Below are 11,635 nucleotides of genomic sequence, written 5' to 3' on the forward strand. Positions count from 1 at the left end.
CAGAGTAGAGTTATGATGTTTGGAGAACAGATATCTATTGTTGCTTCAGTAAAGTGGTACCTTGGTGTGATAGGCTACCTAACATTTTGGATCCTGGGTTGTTTTTTTTTTTTTATGCCTGCTACATGGAGGAGGAGCAGGTTGTTTGACTTGGCAGCAGTGACAGTTAGACAGTTCATTTTCAGACATAATAATAAATCAAAATGATACAGAATGCATACTTCAAAGGCTTTAATGGCATGACTCAGTGACAAGTGAGTGGTTTAGTATTTAAGGCCCACATTTCAAGACAGCAATGACAATGCAGCTGACCAAGTTTCGTGTGTCAGAAATGATACTTAATTAAAGGTGAATCTGCTTTATTATACGGAGAAACAGGTATGAGGCAGTAACCATAGATTATCGTTGACAATGCATTTAATAATGTAATAGAATGGTTGCACTTGTATGGGACATAGATTTATGTTTTAGTTCTTGCTGTTTTATGTGAGCATCACTGGGTTAGTGTTAGGGCATCTACAGAATGTTCTGGAGGCATGTACATTGATGGTGCAGTAGCATTTCCCAACATGACTGATGTTAATAAATAAACCAGCATCCCAAGACTTGAAAGAACACTAATTGTGTGTTGTCAAAAATAGGCTGCATTTCTTAATGTGCTTTGAAGATGTGTTTGTACTGACAAAGCCTTGTAAACCTGTTATGATACATTTTATCATGAGATGCCGATGAATGAAGCACATACAATGAGATGCAGCTTCCTTTAAGCCCTATCAGGCATGTTATAATTCCAAGTGGAAGTTGATACATTTCACAGACTACTTCATGCCCCTTTAAAGTTTAGCTTATTTCAACATTTTCACATTCAGAACTCTGTTGTGGAAAAATAAAAAAATCCGTATAGATCATGAAAGAGTTAAGTGCAATAAAAGCTCTTGAAAAAACACCTTTAAGCAAGAATTTACCTTATATGTAATAAAGCCCTTCACTACAATAATTAACATTCTAGACTAATATTCCTTTATAGATGATAAGGTCTGAGGAGTATATAAGCTACAATATAATACACTATACACATCAATCAGCCTGTTTCTGGACCACTGGTAAAGTTTCCGGCATCTTTAGACAGGCTGTTAGAACAGCATCCCAGCAGGTGGCAGTCTTGTTTAGCAGGAGATGATGAGAGCATTCAGCGACTGCTGACTCTGTGTTCGCTCCAGAGGTCCACCAGTCGACAGAATCTCACAGGCAGCCAGTTCATGATAGAGAGCGTTGAGCACCTCCAGAATGTGGGCTTTTCCTGTTCAAAAACAGAACAGATGTGACCGCTGTGGGAATCATGTTACAAGGCCCGGCGAGATCTTAATTTAATTCCCTGCCCTGAGTAACTGTAAGTTTTCATTATCACATTTCACAGGACTTGCATTGATTTTATTGGGCATGTGAGCTCCACTAACCGTGTTGTGGGTCGCTGCAAGACTCCAAAGTGCTGAGCAAGATTTTCCCGAGAGACCTCCGCGAGACGTTCTGTAACAAGAGCGAGCTATTCTCAGATGGCTATCAGGCAATTAACAGGCACTTTAACAGACAGTCTGACTCTGACAGCCGCAGAGGCACTCACACATGTTCAAGTGAAATTAATTTGCTCTCAGATCGTTAATCAAGCTGTTATTATTTCTCTGGTGGGTAAGACATCTGCTTGCTGATTCAACAGGTCAAAGTGGACTTTTGAAGTCACAGTGTCAATAAGTTAATGTCTATATGGAGGTGGGTCCTTGAGCAATGCTAGTGAATACTTTTAATCTGTGTTTCTCTCTGATGAAAAATCACTCCAGTGGAGTGTGGGTGGATTTTTCTCTAAGCTGCCAACGGAGCATAATGATTTTCATTACTTTGAGTTCCAGCCTAAGTGCTGTTCACAAGACTTTTCTTGTGTTAAAAATCAAAACAATATTTTTGGACTTTAGAGAATGGTAAAAACATGCTGAATATCACAAAGCCTTCAGTTCAATAGTACTATCAGAACTGACTTCTTAAGACTCAATAGCGCAGTTAGGCTGAAACTGTGACTAACCAGGTCTCTGAGCTGCTGCAGGAGCTGCAGGATGTCCACAAGTTTCTCCTCCACCAGTGACAGACGAACCCTCTCCGTCTCCAACATTTGCAGCTCCATCTGAAGCAGCTCTGTCTCCTCGGCCTTCTGCTGAAGCTCCTGGACCAAAGAATCCTTCATCTGAAACACACGACACAGGTCAGTCCAACTAAAGGAAAGTCACCTCCTCCTGCCTGGAATAAGGCTAGGCGTCATACTTCATGATAGTCATGATACATACATCAGTCAGAGACACTGACACACACACACACACACACACACACACACACACACACACACACACACACACACACACAGGATCAAGTTATTGCTGGTTTTGGTCTTTGGGATTTGTTTAAAATAAGAAAAATATATAATACCAACAACCTTATCCTCTAAAACTTGCGAGAGCAGGTGGATTTGTCACTCTTGGAAATATTAGGCCCTATAGGCCTGCTAAACATCCTGATACAATCTAAATATATCCAGTGTAAATTTATGTCAAATGATGGGGTTAGAAAGTGATTTTTCAGCCCATATTTTGTAGGTTTGCCTGCCAAAAATGTTGGAAATCCCTGCAGCGCACCTTTACGTCACAGCATATTGAAGGACAAAGGTCTCACCCCACACATCCTGCACATAAACAAAGCCTCACAGTCAGGACTTTGTTTGGTTTTCACTTTTCCTGTCTGAGTGCTGAGACATTCTGGGAACACATTACGTCACAGTTCCCCTTCTGCCTGTCTTCCTGTGTTGTGAAAATACTACTCAACTGTAACGAGACAGCTTTAATTTATGATATTCTTCAGTGTCGCACGGGACAAGGGGGAGTGTTTCTGTGGTCAGCTTCAGTGAGAAACAGCTGCAAACACACACACACACACACGCACGCACACACAAAAGCATACACACACATGCATATGCAGTGGGAGGCTCTGCAGCCGCTGCTGGTGGTTTGGTTAGGTGGAAGCTGTAAGATCATGCCAATAGCTGTGGTTTTGCTTTTGAAGCCCTCCACTTTCATAACAACCTTCCCCAGTCCTCTGTAATCTAGTTTAACACCATACACATAGCCATAAAAAGCCTTAATGATATAAAGCAAGGCAGAACACTGTCCAGAGAGAACAGCTCAGTGCAAATGTATCCAGCATAGCAGGGCAGAGGATACTGCAGTGGCCCACCCTGGTGTGATGGAGGTCTGTGGTGGTTTGTACCTGGTCCATGTCTATCTCTGCCTGGCTCTCCTTAAGCTCCAGCTGCTTATGCAACCTGGTCACCCTCTCCAGGAGCTCCACCACGGCGCTGCAGCTCTCCTCGCTCCTCGAACTCCCGAAATTGGACATTAGCTTCTTGAATGCCTTGTCGTCACACCTGGTCAAGAATACATAAGAGAAAAGAGGAAGTCTATCAGGCTCAGAGCCACAGCAGTTGGATTAAAGACTTTGACAAATGTTAAGAGAATGATTCGTCTCACTACTCTGTCTCAGCACAAGTCTGAGCTGGCAGTGTTTTATTGTGGATTTCGTTCTTATTCAAATTTTGTAATACATAGCAAAATTCTAGCACACTAGTACAAATCAGCCTGGTCGCTAGTCTGTTGCTTTACTTTTAGACATTTCAGATGTTTTTCAAGTGCGTATTGGATTGAGAATCAACACCAATTCCTGGTTAAACTTTCACAATAAAATACCATATTTGATCATTTATTTGATTGTAGGTGTGACCACGAGTGTGAATGTGGTTGTCTGTATGTGTCAGCACTGTTGTAGATAACCTGTAACCCCTGTGAATCTACTTAGGATAAATAGTTACAGAAACAGTTTAATGGCTGAATAATTAATGTCATAGTTACCTTCGTAACAATGTATTTCTATTTCTGTAGACACATCTCTGTATCACTGTTTTCCATGATTGGTGACAGACACCACAATACCTGTGCAAAATTCAAATACACCTTCGCATACAGGGACCACACAAAAACAAAAAGTAAAACTCCTAATGATTAAAATAGAATGCTCCTTTTATTATCATTTTTTATATTAACGGTAAATCAAATAGATATGTGTAATGTGAAAGCGGTTACTTTGAATAACAAACAGAGAAATTTCACCTGATGCTTTGGCGCCATGGAGCTTTTTTAGCCTCTTGTAGCATACTGCTTTGGTTTTATGGCACATTTACTACGTGGTTCTTTTTCATCAACCTTGTTTACAACAGCAGAAGGCAACTGTTGTAATAACTTATCACTTTCTGACCAGCACCAAACAGCAGACAGAGAAAGCTGGTGAAGAAAATGAAACATCTACCAACATTTGAAAACCATAATCAGGAGCTGGCAGACGTGACAAGGAAACAGCAGCAGATAAACACCAGTGAACAAGTGAACAAACAGCGCTCACAACATCACAAAAACTTCAGTTATTTTAAACCACTGTTAAAGGAAGGTTTATATCTGCTAATAGCAAATGCTTCTTCAAGCAGCAGTACGTCCCAATGTTTACTTTGATCCCTTATTACAGTGTGATTGTATATTGTCCGTTGTCTGCCACCATGCCTCTATCCTTCTCTGGACTAACTTTACTCTTACATGTGTTGAATATTAGTGGATCTCCGGTTTCAGGCCATTTTTTCAAACAAATTAGACATAACAAGTTAGCTGTAGCAACATTAGCTTGTTTTGGACTTCTTCGGACTCCAGGTGGCTAAAAATGACTAATGTAGGTTTAAAACATATTTTTATCTTGTTCCATGTTTCATTTTTTTCAAATTAGTAATATAAAGAGTTACCTATCTTATCATACATCAGTAAATTGAGGCACACTACAAAACAGTGTTCAACAGTGTTACTAGCTTGCTGTACCTTTCCCCACAGCAGGACAGCCTGGTCAAGATCCTCTTCACCTCGTCCACCTGCCTCTGTTGGTCTTCGGTCCATTTGTCCTCCTCCTCGTCAGAGGCGGCCTGGCCCTCCACCGAACGAAACAGCTGCTCCTCCACTAGATAGATAGATAGATACTTTATTTATCCCCCTAGGCAAAATTGATGTGTACATTAGCTCATTGTTGATAATAATAAAATTAAATATAATAAATAAACAATAAAAATTTAATTAGTCCACTTCCTTTGGCTGAGGTATTGTATAGCCTGATGGCAGTGGGAACAAAGGATCTCCTGAACTTCTCTGTTCTGCACTATTATCATCATTGCCAGCAGTGTAAGAGAAGAAAAGTGGGCTCATGATCATAGGTTTATCTATTCAGATCTAAGACTGGCTGCAAAATTGTGGAAGGGGGGAAATTAACTTTCCGTTTCATCAGCTACTGCGAAAGTGTCTTTGGCCGACATAATTATGTGTTAAAAAGGTTTCTGATAATTCTCCAGTAAGAGACATTAGAACTGGATTCTACGTCAGAAGACATCTCACTTTTGTCTGGGGTCGTCACAGCACGCCCTGTTGGGGAGCAGCGGTCGTGTTGAGAATCCAAGCAGCATCTCTGGCCCGACCTGCTGCCAACACTCAGCTGCTGCTCTGCCCTGGTACTGCTTGGGAGTTGTAGTTTTGACACCTCTGACCTGAAAGGGAGCACAGTCAGTTCAATACAGCTGTTTGACTGCAGGTTCTCTGTACATACATGACCCCGTCTGTGCTGCTGCGAATCTTCTCTGACACTGACCAAGGGGCTAAAATTGCTCTTCAAATATGCACAGATGAGAAACGTTCAGTCCAAACCAATTCCCAACATCAAAGAGAACATATCAAGTAACACAAGGCAGTATGTATTAAGCCACATCTACAACCGCCATGATAATTTTATAGAGGCCTGTGATGTTGTACGCCAAATCTGGGTGGGGTAATTGAAGCCAGACATTGTATCTTTAAGGCATTTTACGGTAAAGTGGGTCAATGGAAGAATGGCGCTATTACTGTGTCAGAGTTAGCTTGCAAGATGTGAGGTAAACGCACACTGGATGGTACAAAATTGGAGCAAAAACTTTTTTTTTTTATACATGAACATTTTTTAAGCTCTGTTAGACATCTTTTTATGTGCAGATGAAAAGATATGTAACATTTATAGTCTATATGTCATGTTTTTTATGTCATGGACATATTCAAACATTTATGCCGAAAAAAATGAGACTACAGTTCGTGTGGATCAATTCTGTAATGGTTTGAATTTTCTAGGTTTCTCCTGCTGTCTGCTCTTTTGTGTTGGGGGAAATCCGATAGGGGGCCTTCGTAAATCACAGAATAAGTGTTTCCAGATGATGATGTCTTGCCGAAGAAAAAAAAGAAAAAAAGAAAAAGAAAATCTCAAAAAGGTTTTCAACAGCCTGACTCTGAAAAAAAAGGAAAAAAAGTCACGGAGCCCTCATGCTTATATCCTGTTGGCACGAGGCACACTATGCTGTAAGACAACATTATACTCTGCATCTGTGTACCACTTTAGATTTCTTTGTGCAAAACTGGAGAGAAATGTCTGACCTCACTGAAGGTCAATAATTGCAGCATGATTTCAGGCAATCAATCAGAGCGTCGTGTTTAAGTTAGTGGGGGCCATGGTGGAGGAAAGACTGAGTTAGTTCATGAGAGCCAGCAGCTGCAGTTGCACCAACATGGGGATGGTGTATGGACGTGAACACACACAAAACTTTGCTGGTTGCTGTGGAAACAGTCGGACTGTGGAATGGTGGAGGGCTTTTTCAAATGCAGGCTCTTGGTGTGACTAATTGCACTTTAATTGACAGTGGCTGGAGAGAGGCTGCAGCCTATGTCCAGCAAATACTGTAGCAAGGCCACAGCCTCTTGTTCAGGCCTTTGACATGCATAGAAGGTTAAAAATGGCTTTGTGTCTTGAGAGACAAAGAAGACCCTTACTTTTGAGGCTAGTAAACTGAATGACCTCCCCACTTTCACCCAAAAACTAGTTCTGAATTGTTTTTGACTGCGGTTGAGATTTATACTGTTTAAAGAGGGTTTCCCATTACATGGTTAGACAGTGATGAGCTACACTGAAGTGTTGAGTGGTGGTGCTGAGTATGGGAATTCAAACTGGAAGAGCAGAAACACCTGAAAGTAGTCCAGACAGACATCCTGGATGGTGGTCAGATTGTGGGATGCAGCAAGGAACAGACAAAATTTGATCAGTGTTTCATTAGACAGGCATCAGAGCTCTTGCCAATGTACCAAATGCAAAAGCAGCATGGGAAGAGTTTGACCTGCCAAAATGAAAATATTAATTCATTTACTTATTTTGCTGAGACAGGGAGAAAGTGAAATACACTGCAGACTTCACAGTGTCATTCCAAAACCAAACTGTTTTGATCCAGTCTCATTAACTATGTTTCCAGTAGCATCAGGCAGGTGTTTCCAATGGAAAAGCTCTGATCAATGTAAACTGCCTGCCCAACACCAAATTACAGCCAGATAAAGTTAGTGACTCCGCTAGTTTACCATTTAGCTAGATATTTCCTCTAAGGAGTTGGCAGAGACCATAACAAAGCAAAGCAGAGTGAATACAGTTATATTAGCCAGTGAACAAAAACCTTCAGATGAATGCTAATGTGTCTCCAAGCTTTTTAGCTTTGCTTAGCTCCTTGTTTTGGTTTCATGGCACATTTGAAGGATAACAGTTAAGTTACAGCTCTCTTGAAACACATTTGCAGCAGCTGCTTTCAGCAAAAAAATCCATGCTACCTGCTCAGCACCATACAGTAAACGGACACAGTTGGAGCCTGGCATATGAAGACAGTCAAATGTTTAGCAGCTGAAAACCCAATATTTTTTCAGCAGTCCGTGGAGACCAAACAAAGCCAAAAGGAGAGTGAATCCTGCACTTACATGTACAGTAACTGGACAGATACACAACTTCAAATGAAAGATAATGCTGCTCTGTGTTTGCTGGACTAGTAAATAGACATTCAACTGCTAAAACATTAGCCATAAAGACTTTATAATGTAAATATGTCACAACTGACATAAAAATAAATGGAAAAATAAATAGATAAATAAATAAACTGATTAGTGCTGCTTTAAATATCACACCTTGAGGAACATTTAGCATTTTGTGCTGCTTGTCTTTTGTCCTGTTCATAAGCTGAAGAACAGTGAAACAGTTATTGTCTGCATTAGGTCATAAAGCAGCTAGGTGTACAATCAAGGCAGAATTTAGCCGTACAAATTTTGCTCTAAACTTGAAACAGACCTTTCAAGGAATCCCTGAACATTTCCTGAATCCTCTATATGGTGTGACATAGGACGCTATTCTTCACAATGAAGGAAAAGCCATCTGATAATTAGATCAGTGTATAATTGGCTTGACGTTTAAATTCTTGGCAGCGAAACTGCAGTGGTATAGTTAAATATATGTGGAAGCATTTTGGAACCTATATAATGGAGGCCTAATTATTACAACATCCCTACAGGCACACACACACACACACACACACACACACACACACGAGTAAAATTATACATGAAGAGCTCTATTGTGCTATGTCAGGGCATTTCTAATTAATAGGATCCTGTATTCTGCCCTATTAGCAGAAGCCTAGAGATGTTCTTTTGGCTTGTGGGAGGTACTCCAGCTGTATGTTGTTACAGCCAGGACACCCAGAGTCCTCCCTCTGGGTGTCCCTGTGTTTATCACAGTGCGGCACTGAGGTGAACTTTCCATCAACACACTGCCCCCCCATCACTGCTCCCCCTCCTCCACTCCCCAAAGAGCAGTTTCCTCTTTCAGGTGTCATCGGTCAATGACAGTCTCCTTTCTCTGAATAGGTTAGAAAAGAGGGGACGCTGTAAACTTGAGCTTGAACTTAAATTTCTTTTTGGTGCCCTGTAGCATGACGGAGACAGGTGAGGGGGTCATGTTTACATAGCTGACGGTTATTAATCAAGTCCTCTCTCAAGTACAATGAGGTGGTTCTGGGATACAAGTAAAGCAGCTACAGGGATGTGATTATTGTATAGCATTAGATGAAGACTTAATCCAAAACCAATGCCTGTAACATTTACAGAGGGTGGTTCAGCTTTCCTTTGCAAGCGAAGTGCAAAGAAACCCCCAAAGTCAAACAAACGAGGGTATTAAAAGTAGAGGGCAATATACAGCGAGAGAAGTCCAACAAGGGTGGGTGGCATAGGTTTATAAGATATTTTGTGTGTGATGTATTTCTGCTGATGTCAGCATACCTTCAAACCAGAGAGGGGGGGAGCAGGGCCGTGGTTCAACGTGAAAATGAGCCCACTTGGCAATGTGAGTTTTTGAAGGCTGTTCAAGAAAAACAGTAAGGCAGCAGCAGCAGAACGCCACGGGTCCCACACATCCCACGAGTGTGTCCTTTCTACATTATTTAAAGGGTAGGAATGTCGTGGCAGCACCTGCTCCACACAATGCTGCAGCTCTTGTGCGGAGGCAGATAAATGGTCTACTAGACCCTCCTCTTCCCTTCACTCTCAGGCACCATGCAGGGAGCATGAAAAGGCTAGGAGATTATGCCTCCCCTGAGGCCTGCCTTCAGAGGGCCAGGGGTTAGAGGCATACAGAGAATAAGTCTGCAGGCGTGCCGTTAAAACAAAAAGTGAGTTTTAAAATTGCACACTTAGGACACATGTGCTTCGCGGGCTCTCTAGAAATCCCTGGACTCTATAAATGTTTTAATGAGCGATTTTGTATCTCCACTCTATATGTTTTCTTTTGGGCTCAAAAAGAAGATGAAAAGTTGAATGAAACCATTCATCTCTTGAGGGGCATGAAAAACATGAATGTCATTTCATGAACAAACAGTTGAGTGTTTGCTTCTTCCTCCAGATGGTATGCTTTACTCCCCCTCATTTCTTTTTGTTCCTCTTGCTGTGCTTCCTATTGTCTAGTCTCTCTGGCCCACAGACCTCTAAAGGCTCCAGTGACTGATTTAAACTCCCCTTTACTCTCTGCAACTTAAAGAAACAACAAAAAGTGACACTTTTACACGATCACAGTTACACAAAAACTTTCCTGTGCTAATCAACTCCTCTTGAGGGCGCGGCTCCCATCTGAACTTCAGCCTCTGCTGTTCTCACTCACAATCCAAAGAAATCACAGGCGTTATGCAACAACACCCACACATCTTAAGTTTCATACTGACGACCACATTTTTTTAAACTCACTTGTGCTGGGATGTTGATGGAAAGTTGAAAGCGGATTTTCAAGATGAGGAAAATGTACATCAACAAAAAACACAAAAAAGGAAATCAAGATGCAGATCACATGTTACAGGAACAGTTCCACATTTCAGGAAAAATATGTGATCGATTCCTTGTTGAGACTTCCTGCAGATGTGTAGTTTGGGGCCATTAAAAGCAGTAAATATGAAGTTACTGCCAACAGTCGGTTAGCTTAGCTTAGCATAGCACAATACTGAAAATGGGGAAAGAGGCTGGCTATTTGCAAAAGTAACAAAAGCCTGCCTACCAGCACCTCTGCAGATTATCAGTTAACACATGGAATCACAACTTGTTGTTTCTACTCTTCGGTTTTTGCGCTGGACAAAATATAAAGTGTTTATTTCTGAGCAGTAGAGGTGCTAGAGACAGATTTTGTTACTTTTGGAATGAGCTGGGCTAACTGTTACCGGTCTTCAGCTACGCTAATTGACAGCTGGGTGTAGCTTTACAGTACAAAAACTATATCAAGAAATCAGCCACGCCAATATATTGACAAATATTGTAGATATATTGGTAGTGGTGTATATGTCGGCATATAAGTAACAAGAAATTTAGAAAAGGTGTTACTTTAAAATCAAGATTATTAAAAAAAAATTATTATCAACAATATATCGTTGTTGGTGGTAATCCTGTTGGGTTAGGGCTCAAACTACAAGTGCTTCCGGAAACTGTTCTTTGTGCAGCAGCTTATTACGACCCATAGTTATGCTTTATTGTTAAGCGACCTCTAGTGGCCATAGCAATTATGACGAGAGGAAAGGTGCAATTGTATAGAGAGCATCAAATTCGATGTTGGGAGGAAGTCGGGGTGGATGGATGGGTCGACAAAACACAAAACCTTGACATGGGAGACCGCTGTTCACTTCCTGGTTGAAACCAACAGTCAATGTGTGTTTCCTTCATCTATGACTATCTATTATTGTAACCACAACCTCCCCTAACCTTACTTATTTTAACCCAAAAACTAACCAAGTAGTTCTTGTGCTGAAAGCTAACCAAACTGTAACTGTTCCATAAGCTTAAGCATGTGTTTATTATTGTTACCATGGCGATTAAGATCTGGTATGTGGCCACCAGTATGTAGCCACCGGTATGCAGCCATTGGTGCACTCCGTGTGTCTATTATTATAACCATGAGGATGAAACTCCACCATGCCTGATACTATAGAGGGCACTAATTCAGGAGGTGTAGGGATACACAACCTATATGGTCGTTTTAGGTTAGTGGACTTGTGCTTTCAACATCATATGGATGCATATGGATGGTCTCCATCTGTATCATCACTGTGCTTGAGTGGAATCCACAGGACAGAAGCAGTGCCAGATCTCCCCCCCCCCCC

General features: G+C 41.3%; 1 protein-coding gene across 1 annotated transcript in view; it reads right to left on the reverse strand.

Moving 5' to 3' along the window:
• Positions 1-216: 216 nt before the first annotated feature.
• The window catches only part of efcc1 (EF-hand and coiled-coil domain containing 1), a 16,366-nt gene continuing 4,947 nt past the window's right edge, over positions 217-11,635 (reverse strand). Inside the window, exons 3-8 of the mRNA XM_023424821.2 lie at positions 5,517-5,665; positions 4,953-5,088; positions 3,307-3,463; positions 2,075-2,233; positions 1,458-1,527; positions 217-1,300 (exon numbers count right to left, since the gene is read on the reverse strand). Coding sequence (XP_023280589.1) covers positions 1,167-1,300; positions 1,458-1,527; positions 2,075-2,233; positions 3,307-3,463; positions 4,953-5,088; positions 5,517-5,665 — 805 coding nt within the window. The 3' untranslated portion in view covers positions 217-1,166. The remainder of the gene's footprint in view (positions 1,301-1,457; positions 1,528-2,074; positions 2,234-3,306; positions 3,464-4,952; positions 5,089-5,516; positions 5,666-11,635) is intronic.

This window comes from Seriola lalandi, unplaced genomic scaffold, assembly GCF_002814215.2.
Source record: "Seriola lalandi dorsalis isolate HSWRI2012SDOR001 ecotype SW California unplaced genomic scaffold, Sedor1 jcf7180002054748, whole genome shotgun sequence".
NCBI lineage: Eukaryota > Metazoa > Chordata > Actinopteri > Carangiformes > Carangidae > Seriola > Seriola lalandi.